The sequence below is a fragment of the Poecile atricapillus genome, chromosome 14 (genome assembly GCF_030490865.1).
Source record: "Poecile atricapillus isolate bPoeAtr1 chromosome 14, bPoeAtr1.hap1, whole genome shotgun sequence".
NCBI classification, from domain to species: domain Eukaryota; kingdom Metazoa; phylum Chordata; class Aves; order Passeriformes; family Paridae; genus Poecile; species Poecile atricapillus.
Window position 1 is genome coordinate 2,694,995 of NC_081262.1, and position 21,875 is coordinate 2,716,869.

At 45.9% G+C, this 21,875-nt stretch overlaps 1 protein-coding gene across 1 annotated transcript in view; it reads right to left on the reverse strand.

The window, feature by feature from the left end:
• DNAAF8 (dynein axonemal assembly factor 8) overlaps positions 1 to 21,875 on the reverse strand; it is an 88,676-nt gene that overhangs the window by 20,756 nt on the left and 46,045 nt on the right. The window contains exons 16-25 of the mRNA XM_058849950.1: positions 19,701 to 19,932; positions 17,752 to 17,858; positions 14,712 to 14,866; positions 13,321 to 13,465; positions 10,456 to 10,584; positions 8,753 to 8,929; positions 7,209 to 7,535; positions 5,480 to 5,554; positions 4,015 to 4,068; positions 1,924 to 2,093 (exon numbers count right to left, since the gene is read on the reverse strand). Of these exons, the coding sequence (XP_058705933.1) occupies positions 1,924 to 2,093; positions 4,015 to 4,068; positions 5,480 to 5,554; positions 7,209 to 7,535; positions 8,753 to 8,929; positions 10,456 to 10,584; positions 13,321 to 13,465; positions 14,712 to 14,866; positions 17,752 to 17,858; positions 19,701 to 19,932 (1,571 nt within the window). The remainder of the gene's footprint in view (positions 1 to 1,923; positions 2,094 to 4,014; positions 4,069 to 5,479; positions 5,555 to 7,208; positions 7,536 to 8,752; positions 8,930 to 10,455; positions 10,585 to 13,320; positions 13,466 to 14,711; positions 14,867 to 17,751; positions 17,859 to 19,700; positions 19,933 to 21,875) is intronic.

Sequence of the window (21,875 nt, forward strand, 5' to 3'; positions counted from 1 at the left end):
TGCTCAGCAACAGGACGAGCAGTAATGGTCAGAAACTGAAACACAAGAAATTCCACCACCTGAGGAAGAAATTCCTTCCATGGAGGGTGGCAGAGCTGTGAAACAGCTGCCCAGGGAGGGCTTGGAGTGTCCCTCTCTGGAGACATCCCAAACCCACCTGGATATATCCCTGTGTCACCTGCTCTGGGTGACCCTGCCCCAGCAGGGGGGTGGCACTGGATGATCTCCAGAGGTCACTTCCAAACCCAACTGGGATTATCCCAGCTGGGATCCTGTGACCTGCTTAATGTCAGTGATGGTGCCATAGGCTGAGGAGCAGATCCATCATGAACATTCCTCCCATCCAAATGCTGTACATGGAACTGAGCTGGGAAAAACAGCCCTGCCCCCACGGCTGTCACTGAGCCACTTACCCACCGGATTTTCCAAATAACCAAGTCCCTGGAGCCTGCTGAGGCTTTTTCAAAATCTCCCTACTTATCTTGGGAGCTCAGCCTTTCCCAGCCCTCCCCTGTGAGAGCCATTCCTGCTGTTCTGAAAGGAGCAGGGGCTCCTGGACAGCAGAAAGCATTTCCCACTGTCTGCTCCCCCTAAGCAAAGGCAGACTGTTCTCTTTGCTTCCTCACTTTCAAACCCTGCTTTTCTCCTCATGAATAAAACCACAACAGTCTGTAATTTTTATACTTGTTAGTCACCAGCTCTTCAAGGCGACTGAATCAGTGCTCAACAGCTGCTCTGGTGTGTTGGAGAACTCCAAAATCAAGGAAATTTTCAGGAAACAACCTCTCCTCACATTTACCCCACATGCATCTGCATTGCTTCCTGAGGATGTTTGGGGTTTTTTAAGATGTTTTCTGTTTCAGATGAACAAAAAGGCATTTTGTATTTAGTTCTGTGATTTAATAACATTGGGAAGCACATCAGCCCTAATGGTCACTGTATCTCTCTTCCAGTGTAAATATTTAAAACCCAGATGTTTGTCCTCACTGCTACCATGCAGGTATTAATTGTTCCAGAGCACTGCCTTGGCATGTACCTGTTTTCTTCTGGAAGCCTCTACCAAGAATTTCAAGGAGATCATGTTAGAAACTTTCCAAACTTAACCCAAGTGCAACATCAATTATTTTTTATAAAGTCAAGTGGTTAAATGTCTTCAGGAAAGCAATCAAATAACACAGATTGTTTTTCCCCAAGGGAAGTAAAAAAATAATAATCCAACTCCCCTCAAATGCCCAGAGTTCAGTTCCCTGGCTTTCACAGTACCCTTACACTCTGGGTATGTCAGGTTGGGGGAAAAAAAGGGTTTTTGATGCCATGAAAGAGCAGAAACAAACATCTATGTTTAGCTAATCAACCCCACAATGCCCTAAGATTTAAGAACCCTCTTTATTGCCTATTAGACATGAGCAAGGACAGTTTCCTCTCCTTGCAGGTGATTTTTCCAGACTGGCTCCCAGGGTTCAGCTGTGTGTGCAATGTAATCTCAGGTAACAGCACCCCAGAGATGTGCATTCATTCCCTGGCAGGGCAGGAGGCTTCCCCAGCTGTAAGCACATGGAATAAACCCAGGCACACGTGCTCCCTGGATGTGCCCTACCTGGAATGACCTGGGACAGAGGACACCTGTTTGGCAGGAAAAGAGGAAGAGCTGAACAGATTCCTTTGAGGTCTGTTTTGCCCATTTCCTCTCCAAAGTTTTGTTTGGGAGAAAGCAGAGCTGTCTTTATGGCATGTGATAAAAGAAACCCCCAGCACTGAGCTCTCTTTGTGCTGATAAGGTACAGATCTGATTGTTCCATATAGCTCCCAGCAACAGCTCCAAAATCCCAGCTGGGAGCTGCTGGGGCTTTCAGGAATGGATTATCCACAGCTCATCCCTTTTCCCCCTCCCCAGGTACCACAGATGTGGTTCCCTTCACCAACCTGCTGCACCTCCCGGGGCAGGAGCGCGGAGGCAGCAGCCGCATCCAGCTCCAGATGTTTCATTCCGACCACGCTGAATTTTTCCAGGTGTAAATTCCGGAGGATCCTCGGCAACCTGCGGCTCCAGACACCGGGTTTGATGAGCAGCAGCGTGCACAGAACCTGTGCCCCTGGAACAAAGTGGGGTGAAACACAGTCAGGTTTGTTTGCTACCCCAGGCACACAGATGGGGATGGGGGCAGCGGAAACCTGGCAGGAATTTCACAAAAATACCAACAAAACAAGTTCATAAAAATTCTGGGCATACAGGATCATTTATTTATTTATTTGGGTTTGCTTTGTTGGGTTTTCAGATTAAAAATGTATATGAAACAGTCTAATCTTGGAGGTTTCTCCATCAAGGAAATCTGCTCCAGGTCCAAAAAGTTTTTGTGGCAGCTCTGTCGGATAAGGCTCAAACCTTTATATTACAGATTAATGTTTTAAGAGAGGTAAAATATTCCCTCTTACATTTTTCATGGGAATGGTGGTGAGTATGTGATGTAATCCTTGAGCTATTACATTCTTACTCTGGTGTTCTGTATATTTTAGAGCTCTGTTTCAGAGAGGGACTAACAACCCTGACAGGTCCCAATTAATGTCATAAACCACTAATTAACTGAATTGTCTTTACCAAAACTGACATTCCAGAAAAAACTTTCTGCTTCTGACACAGTTCTCCCAGCAGAGCTGCCAGGAAGGTGCAGCACTCTGAGGAGCAGAAAACAAACAGGAGCAAGAAAGCTTTGCTGTCTGATGAAAATGGATTTAATGGTAGAAAAATACATAAATTCCATTTCTAAATGACAGCATTTTCAAATTTTTAGTCTTGCTAAAGTACTTGCTACTAAGAGTATAGTTAATATTTTATTCTTATAACATCTTTTGGAGATTTATTGGCAAATGCAGTGTCAGAACCAGTCTGAGAAGCCCAGGAACTGCTGGTGCTGAACCACATCAATCAGCATGAGCACAGGGGAGCATCCTACAGACTGCTAAAGCTGATCTGTTTGGGTACCAAAAATGTCATTTTCTGTTTCCTGTACACCCCAGTACTAATTACACAGATGTCAGTGCAGCAAAGTATCACTGAGGCTACCTGGAACTTAATGCTGTTACTTCCAGGTGACAAGCAGGACATGGCACAGAAACACAGGATCAAAAATGAAAATAAAAACCAAGATGATTTCCTCCCCACTTGATAAGGAAACTTAACCTTTGTGCCACAGGGAGCCCTCCTGTTACAGATGTGATGTTTCCTCACATCATTCCTGAACAGGAAGGGTTCCATAGCAACAGCTTGGAAGTGCAGGAAGCTGCTGGGCTCCATCCCAGCAACCTCACCTGTGTGTGTTATGTAAGCACTCAGTGGCCTCCAGATGTTTTCCTCACCATCTGCCACGTTTTTGGGCAGATATTCTCATTTTTCTGCTGTGTGAGTCACTACCTGCTGCATGTTTAGGGACTTTAGACACTTCAGGACGATTGCCAGCTTGGTTTGGTCAAAGACACCTTGTGACTCAGAGCTGGCTTTCTCTCCTCAGCAATTATAAGTAACAAGAATTAGAGAAAATACCACTAATTACCAATGGAACAATCTCTGCTGATCATGAATTACCAGAGTTACCTGTTTGGCAATGCTCAAACCTGCCTGACTTCCAGTTCTGGCTGCTCAGAGCCTTTCCTGGTCTTTATTATGTTTCCCTACTTTGAAATATTTTTAGATCCATTCCTCACAATCCTTTTCTTTTTGCCTCCCCATAAAATTATTACATAGGTTTTGATTTCATAGCTTAACAGTGAAAATAGAGTTTAGTTTATATGCTATTTATAGGTAATTATTCAGATAGGTGTGACTTCAAATAAGTGGGAGCTCAAGACAAGCAGATACCACCACATCTCCTGGCATGCTCAGGGTGCATCACTGCCTGGATTCCAGCCTAAGGAAAATGCTGCTATCATCCTTCTGCTTATTTTGGGCTGCTACATCCAGATGATTCAGTTCCACCAAGTCCTGGTCAAGCCACATTTTTCCATTTGCTCTCCTCTCACCTGCTTGCAGGTAGGAAAACAGGGATTCTGCTTGGCACCTCCAGCTGTCACCCACTAAAGGAGAGAAGCAGATTTGAGTGAGTTTTGTGTGTTCTGAGACAATGTGAGAATTGTGCTATCATCTCTACATAAAACAGCCAATATTACAGTGTGACACTGACATTTTAGGGTATTACACTGGGACATGGATGGATTGATTTCAGATGTCCTGGGACACCCTGGAGGGTGTTTCCCCCTTCTCTGGTAATCCCAGGAGCACAGGCTGATCATGACTGCAAGTTGGATCTTGGTTACTTTTTCTGGGATTTCAGGGAGTGGTTAACAGTGATTTTAAACCCATCTGTGTTCCAAATATTCCAGTGAAGTCAGATGCTGCCCTGTTTCTGGTGTTCCCAGATCTCAGGTGTTTTGCTTGATATTCTCTCAGAAACAAAGAAGTGCTGCTGATAAAACCTCCCTGGCATTCCCCAGGCAGCCAGGAGTGACTGCTCCAGTGGCTCTTCAGGAGAGCAGAGCAGGATGAAAGGAGTCTGGGGAATCAGAGCTTAGTACAGAAGCCAATAGAAAAATGTTCAGTCTAATGTAAAACCTGCAGTGACCTGGAGATGAGGAAAATTAAGGCACTTCATGCACATGAGAATTGAGAAGTTATCCAGATCTAGGGCACAGTGAGGGGAATCCTGCATCAGATTGATAAAAGACTTCCTTTTCCAGTGACTGGCAAGTTTAGCCACTGTGACGTGCAATGTAGACAAGAAAAAACTAAAATCTGTTTGTCAGAACAGAATTACCTTTTCTTCTTATTTGTATTTATAACTGTCCAAATCTATGTATATCTATTTTCCAGCGTTATGTATCTGGAAGGTATTTAGCCAAAGTGTTTTTTCCCTAATTCCTAATTTCCTCTTTCTCTTTCCACATGTTTGTTGCACTAATAAGAGCATAAATAGCAGGTGGAACCAGTCCTAAGGTCCTTGCCTTGTCTCATTACTTTTTAGCTCATCCTCCCAGCACCAGCTTTTTTCCTTAGTGCTGGGGTTATCTGAAAGGAATTTCAGGATGTGTGAATCCCATGGTGACCTGGCAGCACTGGGATGTAAATGACAGACATCTCATCTGAGACACAGGAAATTCACCTTCTGCTCTGATTTCACCCCTCTAAAACATGATGAAAATTGTCATTTCTGGGATCTACACCTGAAAAAGGCTGCTAAAGAGCTGTCATTAATTACTTTTCCAGCTGACTTTCCACACCATTCCTCAGCAGGTTTTTCTCAGGACTGTGGAGAAGAGATGATGTGACAATACTCACACCTTCCCCCAGCACTGGCCTTTCCTTCCCAATTGCCTGGGATTAGGATGTCTAACCAAGGGTTTACTAATCCCATTTCAATGGCTCTGACACAGGACATGCAGTTCTATTCAATCTATTTAAGAGTCTAAAATAACTTGTTTTTTTTCTTACCTGTGGTCTTCCCTTCAGTCCTGGAGCTCCTGCCAGGGGGTGGAAGGTATTTCATAGCAGGGCGGTGTTCTGGATCTGGAAAAGGAAGGACAGGTACTTTTATGGATTCACAGATGGGAAACCTTCACTGTCTGGGGCTGGAGGGTGACAAAGGTAATTTTATTTAGCAGGGCAGATGTTCAACCTGCTACAAAATATTGAAGAGCTGTTCTTGAGCAGGAGGCCTCTCCATTCCTCCCACAACAATAAAAACACAAATTAAAAATGGAATTACCTTATAAAAGAGATAGTGCAGGATGCTGAAGCTGTGCCTCAGCTGTGCTCCTTTGTTCCTCACAGTGGCTTTGGTGCACAAGGCTGGCACTGCCATTGCAACCTTCCTCAATAAACTGAGCTCACAGCTCTGCTTTCCTCTTACCTTGCCTTTCCATCTCAAGATAACTTTAATTAAGGGCTGCAGTGCGTGAACTCTTACAATTTTAGACTCCACTTTGGGATGTCTGATGCCTTCTCTTCTGAAGGCTCCTCTTCTTGCTCACCAATCTCAGAGAACACCTCCATAGTTCACTGACAAATCAAACTTGCTGTGAGCCTAAACCCAGGATCTTTTCCCAGACAAATCTTTCCTCTTGGTATTCAGCAAAGCCAATTTGTTACTGCACACTACACAGGCACAGTGGGTTTGACACAAGTGTCTAAGTTTGTGTTGATGACAAAGGACTTTTCTTCCCCAAGGAAAGATAAAGGAAGGGCTGTAAATTCAAAGCACGAAAGCACTTATGGGACTGCATCACTCCCCCTCAGCTGATACATGGTGTTACTACAGTCTTTGATTTCTCTCTGCTTCTGAGTAATCATAAAATCCCACAATGGCTTGGGTTGGAAGGGACCATCTTGTTCCAATTCCCTGCCAGAAACTGTCAGGGCTCAGAACTGTTTCTCTCTGGGTGTGAGGAGTCAGGCAGCTCCAATTCTTCTCTGAATATTTCACATTAAAAGAAAACAGTGGGAGCTTGTAGTCCGCTGCTCTAAACCATGCAGTATCAATAACCCCAGAGTCTGCACAGTGCTTTAGTTTTAAGAGGCATGGCTGTACATTTCCTGGTACAGAAGGAAACTATCAAATTTACTGTGCTGGAAGATCGATGCTGGCACACATCACTGAACTCTGAGAAGCTTTTGACAGCAAAGGTCTCCATTCCTCTCTTCATTCTCCTCCAGGATAAAAAGAAATTCTCAAGAAATCTGTTTTCTTTGGCTCTTACAGATTGGTCACACCTTCATCTCCCTGAGCACGGGGCAAGGCTGAGGCATCAAGCTGAAAGTCTGGCACCACAATTAGGGACCCACATTTAGGTGGGAGAGCTCTTGGGCTCTGTTCTTCAGTTTCTCTTGCAGAGCAGGTTTAAAATGCATGGTATTATTTACTGATCCTGCCAATTGATCTGATATCTAATTAGTACTTATGGAGTACCTCAAGATCATCAGAAAGGGCACCAGGCCAAGCACAGCCACATTAATTAATAGGCCACCTTGGAGATGACCTCAGCTGGCTCCTGCTGGTTTCATTGCCTCATCTTAATTCAGCCAAGCACAGACTTTACCCCCACATTATTACATTTTTCTGTGCCTGAGAAAACCCCGAGCACTGGATTCCTTTGTCCAAGTTCAATCAATCCCCACACACCCCATAGGTGAGGATAATACAAACAATAAAAACGAGCCTTACCAGGTACCAAATCTGCCTCTGTGAAGAAGAGGATGGCTTGTCTGAAGGTCACCTCTGGGGTCAAGGCCATTATTGCCTGTGGGAGGCTGTCACCCGTGCTGAGCCTGTCCCTGCCCTGTGTCCATCCCTTCAGGGCAGCTCCCAGGGCTCGGAAGGCGTCGACGCCGCGGAGCGCGCACAGCAGGACGGGCTCGGACATCAGCGTGTCCAGGCTGCTCTGCCACTGAGTGTCCCCAGCCTCAAAAGGGGTTATTTCCCTGGCCTGACACCGAGTGAGGTGGGGCAGCCACTTCAGGCCTAGCAGCTCAAATCCTGAATCAGGCTCTGCTGCAAGTCAAGAAAAAGGTTTTTAGAAGCAGACAGCAGTTTGTGTTTCCTAAATGCTCTGCTTTGTTTTGGACACAACCATTTTATTTCACACTGATTGTTTTTCCCTGCACAACTTCCAGTGCTATTTTGACTTTTGTTTCATCCAGGTTGGACTGTAATGCAAATGTAGGAATATACTGGGAAAACCCACAAGATGCAAATTCTAAGAAATACCATTAGAGTGAACAAAAAAAAAGGGTTATCTGGGAAATCAAGAGGGAGCCACAGAGAGCAATTGCCATGATTTGATTAGAGAGCACAGCTAATGGAGGAGAGTTGAAAGGGAATCACTGAGAGTACAATAACAACGATGTGGCTTGGCACAGCATAATCCATAATTATGGATTCTTTAGCACCCCTCATAACACTTTAAGCAATGTTCATCATTGTAACAAACTACAGCAGAATGCTGACTTGTCTCTAAAGTAGTTTCAATGTTGCTGGGTTTGTAAAGTTGTCTTCTGACTATGTAGGAAGGTATTTAGGGCTCAATCCATGAGTGCTGGAAGTTTCTGTTGGTCCAGATCTTGGATAGAGAATTTCACAGGATTTCAAGTCAGGATTTCAACACAGTTTTGGGAGAGCTGGATACAACACAGTGTGACTCGTGCCCTTTGTGCCTACACCTCCTGTGTTATCACACTTGAGTGCAACCTGCACATGAAATTACATAAACTCCCTGTCCTGCCTAGGGCTTGACAGCCCTTTTCATGCACATGTGAGCAGCCAGCGTGGGGACGGCATCGCCGCTCCTCCTGCGGGGGAAGCGGAGCGTGAGGCCCTCAAGTGCCTTGGTTCTGCTCACCAAGGCTGTCACTGGACAGAACACAGCCTGTGACTCCCAAATTCCTGCCCCAGTTCCAGCCCAGCCTTACCTCCCAGTGCTCAGGAAGGGACAAAATGCTCTGTGTTACATAAAAGCTCTGCAAGCCCAAGCACTTCTTGGAACTCATTTGATGCTCTCTGAAGCAAATTATGCCCACCTGAACAGTTTGTGATTGCCCATAACAAACTGAGATAAATTCTGCAGCTCTTTAGAGGGGGTAACAAGGAAACACGTTCTTCCTGAGGCCCCTTCACCACATTTTCCACCATGTTCCTGCTATGCTAAAAAGAGCTACCAGGATAAACTTTTCTGCCCAAGGTCTCCAGCCCTGGCCCAGAGCTGGGATCACCTGCACTCCGAGACTGCAGGATCTGCTGGAGGAGCTCTCCAGCACTCTTCAGAGCCTGCATCCCCACCACTGTCAGCATCACCACTTGCTCCATCCCGGGCTCAGCAGCGTAAACTCGGTGGCACAGAAAATCCAGAGGGATGTGATGGGGCTCTGGCACCGCGCTGAGGTTTCCTCCTGCCCAGGGAGAGCATCAAAACAAAACTGTTACCCCATGAAAACACATCTCAATCCTTTTGCTGTGAAGGAATTGCATAAATCCCAACCAGCATTTCACACTGCAGCTCAGGAAAAGCCTCCTGAGTGAGGAATATTAACTCAGCAAACCCCCTCTAATTAGTCCCAGTCCTTCCCTGGAATTACATTTTGCCGTGTAAAGCAAATACATTCCCTTGTAATTTTGATATCCTTATTCACACCATTAGGCAGAGTTGATAGATCTGTACCAAAATGATTTAAGGCACCAGTTTTGGGTTGATAACTAATGACTGACTTCACATTAAATCAATACCTCATTTTTCTTCCTAGGACATTGTGCAGGGCACACAACTGGGAGCTAATTTGGGGACTGCTGTAACACTGTGCTTGTATCCACAGTCCTGTTGGGGACAACACAGCCTGGAGAATCCCTGGCCCATCAGAAATCCCTGTTTGTTCTATACTGATTCACTACATGCTTATTTAAGATATTGTAACAATAAATATTTATTTACTTACTTATTCCTACATCATAACTTTTCATAATGTTAGAGAATGGTGAATGACATGCATTTAATTTTCATTTTTCCTTAGGATTTAGTGTCAGTTTGATTTTGGAGAGCAATATATTTTAACTCAAAAGTCCTGGCATCCAAATTTTCAAACAATTAAATGAAATTAAACTAAATTGACTTGCTGAACACATAAAACCCACCAACCTGTAGTTAGCGAAATAAACATTGGATTTTTTTACTCAAAGTGTACAGAACTAGGAGGTTTAAGACTCACCCATGTGAGTCATAGATTAAGAACAAAAAAGCCATTTCCTTGCTGTTTGAAATCCTATCAGTCTCCCAGCTTTGAATGAATGAGTTACCAAAGTGAATACTGTACAAACTGAAATCTAGAATATCTGAGTAAAATGAAATTGGAAAGTGCCTTTTCTGCACCTACAGAACTATAGCTGCCAGCATTTATCACTTCAGCACATTTCAGTTTTACACACAACAACCAATTTATCTCATTTTAATGTTTTGACTTATCTTGAAACTATGGCAATAAATATGTATTGATTGGCTATTAATCTTTAATCATCTTAATTAAGACTTAATTGGATGTTACCGTGTCAAGTTTCAATAATTTCTTTTTGCATGCATCTTTTAATTTACTTTAAAAAGGTATTTTCATTTTCATTTCCATTGATTATTCCATGAGAGTTACGGTGATTGACTGGCAGAACAGTGCATGAGATGCTACAGATAAAAACATATTCCTAATGATTTTATTCAGGAAAATCCATTGTTAATGTGGCTGCTCCATCTCTGCAAGTATCCCAGGCCAGGCTGGATGGGGCTTGGAGCAACCTGGGATAGTGGCAGGTGTCCCTGCCCATGGCAGGGGTGGAATGAGATGAGTTTTGAGGTCCCTCCCAACCCAAAGCATTCCCTGTGTGTCTGATCCTGCAAAGGCCAGGCCAGAGCAGTTCCCCAGGCACCCTGACCTACCCAGGCTGTGCAGCGTGGCCGCGGCGTACGGAGCCCCGTGGAAGCAGAGGGATGGGGCTGCTCCAGCAGCTGCAGGGGGGATGCTGTGCCCAATGCCAAGGCCTGGCTCTGCCAGCTCATCCATCAGCCCTGTGCTCAGAACAGCAGGAAATGTGAGGAATGCAGAGCTCTGCTCAGCCTGACATGAAAACACTCTGCTGTCAAACGCTGGAGTCACAGCTCCTGTACAGACTGAGCTCACCGAGACACCAAAGGCAACTGAGCCATCCCCTCTGCCCCAAATCACATGGACCACCTAAAAAAGGGCAAGGAGCTGTTGAAAACTGAGGCTGGCTCACAGCTTTCTCTGGCTTTTTCATCAGCACCCAGTTGTTTCCATCCCCTTCTAACCCCTGCTGGAAACTGAAAGGTGGAACAAGTGCACAGATGCTGCCACAGAGCTCCTGAATTAGAATACATATCTTAAATAAGGTGGTGTCTCCTAGGAAGGGTCCCAAATCTGAGCCCAGTGCTCACGTGGAGGCCCTCAAGGTGTCTCACACTTCCAGACATGAGGCCAAAATCCTGCATCCCACAGGGCCCTCGTGTGCAGGGAGGTGTTGCTGGGGTGACAGACCTGAACAGAGACATCATGTTCTGCTCCTGTGATTTCCAGCCTGGAAAATCTCCCATTCCACACCACTTTTACAGACACTAAGTGCTTAAAGCCACAATCTCTTGGCTCCCATTCTCCCTCCAAAGAGCTGGGTTATGCACAGGCAGTGCATTAAGGTGTTGCATACAGTACATTTCCACAACAATTAGTTCAGCCTTCTGTAATAATGTTTCAGGCCACACTTTTAAAGGCTTGTTATTTTTTAAATTACTTTGTACACATTTGATTGCTTCCTACCGTACAAGCCTGTCAAAAATTCACTGTAGTGGAGCATGGGAAATGGATTATTGGTGCTAGAGGCTGATGGCAAAGCTTGGATGTCAAATGTACCACTGACAATCACTTGCTTCTCAAAATTCAAAAGGTGTGAGGCACCAAAAATGGGCCATCACTGTCCCAGCAGTATTGCCTGTTGTTTATTCAAACTCAGGGTATGGCAGAAAGTAAAGCTTGGACAAAAAATGTGTGGTGTCTGAACCTCAGTACAGAAACCCTTACCCATCTATTTATCTGCTGTTTCATGAGTAATTGTCAAATTTTAACTGGCTTTGAAAATGGAACAGTGTTCAAGACCTTGAAGGTGCAACTGCTTTCATATTGATTACAAATGCAAAACTTCTTGGTGAGGTATTTACTCTACTCCAATCTTAGTGTTATTCTCCACTTCCCAGAGGCCAAACCAAAGCTTGTGTGGAAAGAATATCAGCTTCCCTTCTCCAGGGCTCTGGAATACGGACTAAGGTGTCTTTCTGCAGTACAGGACTGATGAAAATAGCACAGAACACATGGAAAGAGGCATTTGCAAAATCTGTCACAACCAAAGAGAGAAACCCTGAGTTCTCCAGCATGAGGGAAAATATTTTGCCTTTCCAGACAACCCTTTGTTCCAGCCCCACCTATATATTTCTAGTGGAAATTTCCCCGTGCAAAACATGAACACAAAACATCATCTGTGGCACTGAAGGAAACAGCAGAAACTGCACTTTTTAATGAGCAACTTTCCCTGGGTGCAGAGGCAGCAGGTGACATGGGGCTGTAATTACTGTGCCATGATTAATCCTCTGTGTCTGCACATGTTTTCAGAACATTCTGTGATAGTCTCAGGAGAAAAAGCCCAGGACTATTTCAATTGTCATTGTTCTCCCCACCCCCCATCCCCCCCAACCTCTAAATGTTCTTTGCTATTGTGGATAAATTAAAGGAAACAATTGGGCTGTGTGGGATGGTGTTAATGGAAGGGTCACCCACAGTGACCCTTGTTGGGAAGAGCCAAGCAGGGCAGGATTTCTGTTCCCTCCTGACCACTGCTTTTGCCTCTGATTTTCCCCACTTGAGGTTGACGTCAACTGATCCTCAAGAAAATAGAAACTCAAGTAAGAAGATTTAAGGCAGCAACTTGGCTGGGTTTTGGCAGTTCCTGTGTACAAAATGAGTTATCTTTGGGGTGCTTGGAAGTCACAAGGATGCAGGACTCGAGGTTGACAGGATCAGACGCTGCCCTCAGACCCAGTGGCACAGCTGTATTTGGGCTACTCTACCTCTCTGGGCAAAAAGAGTTTCTGAGAGGAGGTGCTTGAGGCCATAAAATCCCAGCAAGTCCTGAGCTGGAGGGACACACAAGGACCCTTGAAACCCAACTGCTGGCCCTGAACAGGACAGCCCCAACAACACCTCCATGTGTTGGGTGTGAGATGCCAAAGTCAGGCCCAGCTTTGAAGCGTCCAGGCAGAAAGCTCACAAATCCAAACAGGAGGTTACAACTTCACATAAAGGAGAAACATTTCCCATAATGATGGAACAAAGGCCCAGGGAGGCAGGAGAATCTCTGTCCTTGCAGATTTTCAAGACCTGACAGAAAAAAAGCGCTGAGCATCCTGAGGGAATTCACTGCTGATGCTCTGCTGAGCAGGATGCTGAATGAGAGGCCTTCTGAGGCCCCTTCCACGAGGAACTGCTCGGTGATTCCAAGTTCAAGAGGACTCCAGAGCTAAACATCAAACAGCTGGCAGAGGTCAGGCAGCTCTGTTGGATGTGTAGCAGTGTCTGATTCACATGTTGGTCTGGAGGTTCCTACAGCAACATGAGCAGACCTTGATATTCCCAATAAATATTCCCTGCACTGTACAGCTGTGGTTGGATTGCTAATGTGGACTCACACATATTGAAATGCAAACCCTCCCTCCCAGGCTGCTGGGCAGGACAAGCATTACCTGTCACCAAGGCAGGGATGTGATGCCTGGCATTCTCCTTCCTCAGCAGCAGCACCAGGCAGCGCCTGCGGGCTCCAGCAGGGATTTCTCCTCCTGCAGGACCATCAGGTGAGCTTGAACTCTTGCCAGGGCAAAAGACAGCAATCTGAAATAATGAGGGGCAGATTAGACTGCTAAATCCAGATGTAATTACTATAGGGCTCAAGCAAATAGATAAATTACAATGGCATAACAAAATACAGCTCACCACTGAGCCATAGGAACTTCAATATCTGGGTGTTCTGCGTCATCTTTTCCTGAGACAGAGAAACTTAATTTAAACTCAGGGAAGAGGCTTAACACAAAATCATTCTGCCCTGCAGCTGGGCTGGGCTAAAACCACAGCAGTTGTAATTCAGCTGATAGGTGGCACCATCCTAAGTCACTCAAAGATTATCTGGAGTCCCAAATAAAGGGATGATTTTGAGAAATTGTAGCTCCAAACAGCACATTGGAGCAATGGTTCCTGCTGTTAACTCCTTAAGGGACATTTAACAGCATGCTCCAAATATCTGGCTATTTGGGCTGTAGTATTCCATAAATTGGTTATATTCATTCTACAAAATATTATGGGCAGAGGCATTGTTATTCCTCAGGCTTGATCACAGAACAGGCAGAAAAGAGGCGATTTGTAGAGTTTGATTTGCAAAATTATGCATTTCCTGACTGACTGAGAACCCTCAGCACGATGATCTGAAGTGTGTAGCCCACTCCTTTGTGAGAGAAGGTGTCATATGATTCCTGTGGGATTTATAATGTAAGAAGTGCAGCACTGGACTTCTTGCATATGTTAAGTTTGACTGCAACCTTGCATTTGTGATTGTTGCTGTTTCCTTAGGCTGACTTGTCAAAATGCCAAGTGCACTTTCCCTCAAACCTATCACCACATTAGGCAGAGCTTCAAAGGAAAAAAAAATAATTTTTGAAAGCTCTTTTTGAAACCCATCTGGAATGCACTGAAATTGGGGACTTCATGCTGAAGGGCCCAGAGGGACTGTGAAGTACATCACCAAATATCAGTCTGTTAGTGAAGTCTCTTCTCCTGAACCACCTCTGCAGTATTTTGGTTCATGGAGCTACTGCCAGCTCTTGCTTATTCTGACATCAATAGCAAAATTCACGTTTGTTTTAGTAGGAGCAGGATGATTTTACACTCCTGTTCTCCATGAGAGGTTAAGGCTTTTTGGGATTTTCCTACTAGGAAAAAAGCCAGCACTAAAAACAGCCAGAGCAGCACAGGAACACGGAGAGCTAGAAAAGAGAGAATGGATGTCCTCAAGCACTCACTGGAGGAGTGCTGGCACAATTAGCTGCAGAGCAAGGGGTAAGGCAGGGCACAAAGGGCACAGTACCTGCCCTGCTGTCATGCCCAGCTCAAGGCCTTGCTGTGCTGAGAGCTGGAGCTGCCGCAGTCCTTGCAGCACAAAGCCCTGGCGGGCACAGGTCGAAAGCACAGCCCCATAGGCACGTGGAGGTACCACAGGTGACACCAGCAGAATGATGTCCCCTAGATCAAAGAAAGGGCAAGAAAACCAGCATATTATTGTCACAGGAGCTGTGGTATCAATGCAAGGCAGCTCCCACTGCAGCTGCCTCCACCTTGAAGCAAACAGCTGCATCCTGAGTAGCGACCCTGTGTTTTACGGCTTGTTTGCTGCATCCAGCTCATCATGACTGCAATCCAAGGCCAGCCTAGAGTGGGAAAGCTTATGGCATCATCAGTAATGTCTTTATGAATCATCAAAGGAGATGAGGCAGTGTGTCTCCCCAGGTCTGGGAGCTGCTCACAGGCAGTGTGTCGGCGCTGGCTGGGCTGTGGGAGCTGTCCCTGCACAGCCCCAGCACTCAGGGCAGCACTGAGGCTTTGTAGGCCTGACCACACTCTGAGTGACCAAACAGGACAAGAACTTGTTCTTGATCAATTTGTCCACTCCAAAGAGCATGAAGCAGCTCTGACCATTGCTCTCTGCTGTTACTGGTGGTCTCAGCAATCCTGCTCAGCATCCCCTTCTGCTTCCCATTGTCCCTCCTTTGTTCCTGCCTTCAACCTTCACCCTGTATGGTGGCACAAGCTCCTGAAGCTCTGGATCTCACCTTTGGTTTGGTGCCCTCTGGGGCCCCACAGGTTCCTTGGACATCACAGGAATGGCACCAGCCTGCCTTTTCCTACCTGATCCCCTTCCAGCAGGTCTGGCTGCTGGAGCTCTCCCTGAATCCCTCATCCCAGTACGTAAGATCATACACACAGATGGAATCTACCTCGGGTTAGAACCTTGGGTTTTTAGACTCCTGTTTTCTGAGTTGAATCCCAGGCTCACTGCCAGCCTTGAGCAAGCTCAGGAGAAAGAGCCTCCAAGGCCTCCTGAGCAGCCCCCACATCTTGAGCACTGTGAGACAAGCTCAAGACTTTTCCCTGAAGCCCCTGATCTGCCTGAGCTCTCTGTTTTTACCATGGCCTCCATTATTACACTTTCTCAGTCCTAACACAGCTTTTTTATCCCTCAAAATGCATATTCAGATCTCCACAAGCTGCCAAGAGTGAGCTCTGAAGACAAATCTTCAGTACCATTTCTATATGGGTTTCCTCTACACTGCCTCAGTAATTTCTCGTAGCTTTAACCAAGCGATTTAATGAGAGTGGAGGATTTTTCATTGTCTCCCAATTGATTCTGAGGGTAGGACAGTGAATATTTCTTTTTATTCTAGACTTTGTGATATGGATATCTGACCTGCCAAGGCTCAGCCTGGTAGTTCAAAGTAACAGCACCAAAATAATGGAAACCTTGCATTTATCACTAAGGATGGGACAGGCAGGGTGTTCTTTGCCTAAAATCTCAGTTTGGCTTTATGGCTTTAACACTGGCTTTTAGCCAATATTCACAATATGGGAACTGTCAAAATCTAACTTCGTTGGTTGGAACATTTTGGTTCCTCTCCAGCTGAGAACACTTTAAGAAACATTTTTTGCATGCACATATCCCAAATCGACAGGAGTATCTGCTTGGGTCTCCAAAACTCTGATTACTGAGAAGGGACAGCTCTGCCTAGCTGCAGTACCTCTGTTCTGCATGGGTAAATATTCCTGTCTTCAAGAGGAGCTGCTGGAGACCAGAGGGAAGGAGTCAGTGAATGTTTCTTTTCCTGAAAATCCCAAGGGTGTCTGCTCTCAGAGCAGTTTCAGCTCCTCTTGCCAGAGCAAAGTTATCTGAGGAGCAAAGCTTGACAGTGACTTCTGAGGCTCAATACAGATGGAACGTGGTGTGGTGGAACTCAGCAGCCCACAGCAAATGTGAATCATTAATGGCCATAAAAGGAAGGGGAGGCAGCAAATGTGACTCATTCCATCAGTAGCCACCAGCTGCCATCAATCCCAATCCCAAATAACAGAGCCAAGGGCTGGCTGCCAAACTACCTGAGTTAACATGAGCCAAAAGATGAAAAACTCTCTCAAAATTGGTTTTTTCCTTTCTCCCTTCTCTATTTTCCTTCCACTCCTTTTTCATCTTTTTGCCTTATGTTTTCATCCTTTTCTCATGGATTCTTTCCTTTGGCAGTGTAATTCTCTCTGTCTTCCTCTGTCACTCCAACCCTGCTTTCCTTCTGCCATCTCCCCCTCTGACAGCTGCTGAACTTCTGCTCCTCTCAGGCTTCATTCCTGTGAAACCACCCTCAGCTGGGGCAGCAGAAACCAGCCAAGAGCTCCAGGAGCATTGTCCAAACCCCCCTGCATCCCACATGTGCTGTGCCAGCCCCACTCCAGGGGATGCTGGCCTTTCCAGCAGGACCCCAACACCTTTTATCCAGGCAGGGCCTTGGCAGCTGTCCCCTGGACACAGTTTGCTGCTGGTTAGGTACAAATTCAGCTGAATACTGCACCTACAAAGGGAAAATGGGGCTGTGAGTGGAACCAGGTGATAATATGTTGATATTAATCCCATAAAATGCTTTCCTTTCTGACTGTGTGGTCAGTCCTGCCCTAAATGAAGCCTTAACCATTTAATTCCCCTAATTATATTCAGTCTCCAGCAGGAGAGGCAGATGATCTCTGATCAATAAACAAGCAGGTTAAGGACTCTGTTAGGTCTTCATGTGATTGTTTCTGTGATGAACAGAAACAGATGAACATTTCTTTGTGCAGAGATTTCCTGAGAAGTGTTTTTTTGTTTCTTTTTTCCCCCTTCAGTGACATCTAAGCAGCCCCCAGGACTCCAGCAGCTGCTCCCACGAGGAGGAAGAGTGAACCACTAGAAATCCATTCCTGGCTCCAGAACTGGCCAGGTCACAGCCCTGAGCGATCCAGAGAGGCAGAATTGCTTTAGGTGGGCTGGAGTAAAGTGATGTTATCAGGGAAGGAGAACCATAAACCCTCAAATTTAATTTCCTAACACTGACCTTTGGTAGTTGAGACAAGCATGGCTGGAGGTGGAGGCAGCATCAAGCCCTGGAGGTCAACTTTTGCTTCATCTGCTCCTGCCCCAGCTGGTGAAGGACACTGAGAGCTGCAGAAAAATGGTATTAAATAAAAAATATTAAAAGGTTCTGACTCAAACACACTTTCTGTGACAAATCCAAGGCCACAGAAGCTTCTCTGGTAAAACTGCTTTACTGGAAAAGCCATTCCAATCCCTTGTCCATGACATGAGCTGCATCAAGGTCTCTCTGACTGAACATCTTTTCATAATACTCCCCCTGAGGCTCTCTCTGTGTTCAATTAAAAGTAGCTAATGCAAAGTAGCCAGCTTGGCAAAGAAATCTGGGAATCAAGAAATATGTCAGGCTGCACTAGCAGAGCTTTTCCCACCCACAGACACATCCTAGTTGCTATTCACTTTGGGTTCTTTAGGCTGAGTTTAACCAGTTTGAAGGGTTCGTGTTAGGCAACAAGCACGATCCAGTCTGGCAGGGATGTTCATGCCAGCGAAACTTCCACACCATTCCTGCACATCCAAAAGGACCCAATCAGGGCAGGGTGAACAGAAGGTGTGCTTGAAAGCCAGGGACTGACTGGGAACAGTTTTGGCTGGGACTGTGAGCTCAGGCAAACCTGCCTCATCCCTTGCCACCACCACGGAGCTGGCTGGAACACATCCTGCTTGCTCACTCCCAGGAGCCCACAGCATTTGCAAGTCTAATCTGAAAAGGGCAATCTGAGCTGCAGTTTGTATTCCTGTCTCCCAACAGACCAAATTACCAGCATTAGGAGAAAGACAAGTGCATTATTTAGGATGTAGCACTGCTCCGGACTGAGTTATACCAGAGGATCAGAATTCATCATCTTTGTAAGAGGAAAAAGGCATCCCTGAGGAAAATAAACAAATAAAGAGAATGAAACTTGGCCAAATTGATTTTTCTTTTTTCACATCTTAAACATAAAAAAGTTGCTGGTTGTGGCTGAGCAGAGCTGAACTCTGACACATAATCCTCCACAGCAATCCATAGGTTGATTCCACATGGCTGAGCTTTGTCACTCACAGAAAGCACTGACAGCAGTGCAGAGGATCTCACCTCCAGCCTGCTGCCTCTGACTGTGCCACCCTGCCCCCAGGATCAGGCAGGATCCCTAAAAACCTCTCCAGAACCTGCAGGTCTGAGCTTTCTGCAACAGTTTCTAATGTAGTTAAAGGTTTATAAACCACCCTTCATTTTCACACACTTCTCTCATCATCCTCCAAGAACCTTTTCCTACAGAATCCTTTTATCAGTTGATGTATAGGGCAAAGCCAGAGGTTTCCTAGGAGAGGGTCAGTCACTGACACACGGCCTTGCAGTGCTTCTCCAGCACCAGCTTCCCAAATCTTGCAGCAAGGGTGGGAATTACAGGCCTGGATAGCAGGGAACGGGGAATGGGAAGCAACTGCAACTGTCCCACACCTGACAGACGTAGGAACTGAGAGAACAGGAGCTGGAGCTGTGTCAGGGAGGGTCAGGTTGGAGATCAGGGAAAGGTTCTTCCCCCAGAGGTGCTGGCACTGCCCAGGCTCCCCAGGGAATGGGCACAGCCCCGAGGCTGCCAGAGCTCCAGGAGTGTTTGGACAGCGCTGCCAGGGATGCCCAGGGTGGGATTGTTGGGGGTCTGTGCAGGGCCAGGAGCTGGACTGGATGATCCCTGAGGGACCATTCCCACTCAGGATATTCCATGATTCCATGATCTGCTGCAGAAGAGAGAAGGATTTCTGCAGACTGCATAACTGGTTTGGAAATACAAAAGTAGAGGGATTGCTCCCCCTGCACTCCTTTGCAGCAGGACTTTTGGGAGGCTGACACTGAGATCTCTGAGTGCCTGCCTGCCTCCAGGGCTCACTGCCTCTGCAACAACAGCTCCAAACATCCAGGGCCATCACCTGCAAGCTGGGGGCAGGATTCCAGCAGCTCTCCCTCCAAACCAGAGGCACAGCTCCCTGTGCACCCGGCCGGGCAGGGGCAGGGACGCGAGAGGCTCCGCTCGGCTCTGGGCCCTGGGAGAGCCCTGGGTGATGTCCTGCAGGATGCCATGGGCTTTGGGCCCTCTCACACATAATGCCAGCACTGGGGACACCTTGCCAGGCTCTGAAGTGGAGGAGGAAGGCAGCTTTTCTGTGGAAACAAACACAAGTGTGAGTAAAACATGGAACAATCCACCCCAAAGTCACTCACTCCACTCAAGGGCTCTTCTCAGATCTGTCAGAGCCAGACTTGAACAGAGGAACCACTGATTACCTGTCCTGGGAATCGATCAATCAATCAATCAATCAATCAATCAATCACTCACCCAGTTACCTGTCCTGGGGGAGAGCTGCTGGCAGCACCTGCACATTTTTACCCAATAGCAAACCTGAGGTTATTCAGGGAAGTCTGCTGAAGAAAGAGGAATTGGTTGTCTCGTGTTTGCTGTGAAAACAGCAGGTTTCCAGAGCAGGTGATGCACTGCAAGTGTCCCTGTCCATGGCAGGGCTGGAACTTGGTGTCTTTAGGGTCTTTTCAGCCCAAACTGTGACTCTAAGCCAGCACTTCAGGTTTCTCTTGCTCATGACCACAAGGCTGGGGGATTGAAGTACAGGACAAGAATGGGGGCCTGAGGAAAGGGATGTTTTTGAAGGGAATCACAAACTGGAAATCCAGAGACTTCTCTTTTACATTATTTCCTTCTGCATAAAATACAGATTTTGTACAATGCTGTAAGATCCAGGCAAATATTTGATTTGCCACCTTTAATTTTCTGCCAGGATTTGAACTCTGACTTCCCTTATTTTCTTCAACAACTCTTCCCTATGACTCTCTATTTCCCCACCATAGTTGGGGCCCAGGAAGTAACCCCAGAAAAAGCAAATTTTCCTCCTTTCCAGTTCTTGCTGCAGATGCCAGCAAAAGTAGCAAGGTGTGTGATTTCCTTCCCTTAGGTTTAAAAACATATTCAAATGTTCTGCTTTCTGATTTCTTGCATAAGAATCAGAAAGCAGAACACAAATCTCCAGAGCAGGTAGATAATGGAGCAACTGGCTGTAAGTATTTAAAATAATAATTTTAGAGTTACCAAGCTAAGGGTAAAAATCTAATTTACAAACTTGCACAACAGTTCTCGGCTCAAATGAATTGTCTCTTCATACAAAATGTTCTTAAATAATGGTGCATGGTACAGAGCATTGAAGCAGATCTGCTGCCTGTCAGCTCCTAATGACTGCTGCTTTATGGTTTTCTTATTCATTTCTGGAGCCCTCCTCCATTTCTCCAGCTCTCACCAGGAATGTGTTCTGTGCACAGCACCCAGACAGCTGCATCTGCAATCCCAGTCCTAAGGCAGCCTGCTCCTATTGCTTTCAAATGCAAAAAGGGAAAGGAGACTGGGGGATTTTCTCTGATTAAGCTGGTCTTCATTCCCCTTCTGCCAGAGGAGAAGGAAGCCCATATCTCTCCCTCTCAGCCTGCCTGTGCTTTTCTCAAGAGAAATGGATTGTCTGGGCGAGATGGTGGCACATCTGAACCTTCCAGAAGAACCTCCTGGCTTAAAAGGAAGCACAAGGCACCAGCAATCTCTAAACTCTGCAGCTAAGGGAACAACTGTTGCTCTGGAGTTGTGCTGCAGTAGCAACCAATAATATTCCATAATGCTTTAAGACAGCCTTCATCATCTCTGTTTCTCAAATGGGAGAAAATAAAGACTTGAGTGGTAAATGTCAGTATTTGACACATTGGTGTCTGATGTTCAAGACTTTGTGATTTGAGTTCAGAGCTCCAGATCATGTTTGTTTACCTTATCCTGCTGGTCTCCCACCTCAGATGGGATTCTACTAAATAATGTGACATTTTGGTGATGGTTTATCAGCCAATGCAATTACAGGACAGATAAATCAGTACTCCTGAAGTCCCAGAGGCAATGAGATGGGGGAATTGTGGAAAAGGGAGGCTGGGTTTTCTGCAGCTAAAACCTTCAGGAGTATCAGTGAGAAACTAAATTATTATATTTAACTCAAGTGAGCCCATCCCTGGAGCTCAGGGCACTGAAATGTGTGAAAGCTCACATCAAAGGAACAACAGCTAAA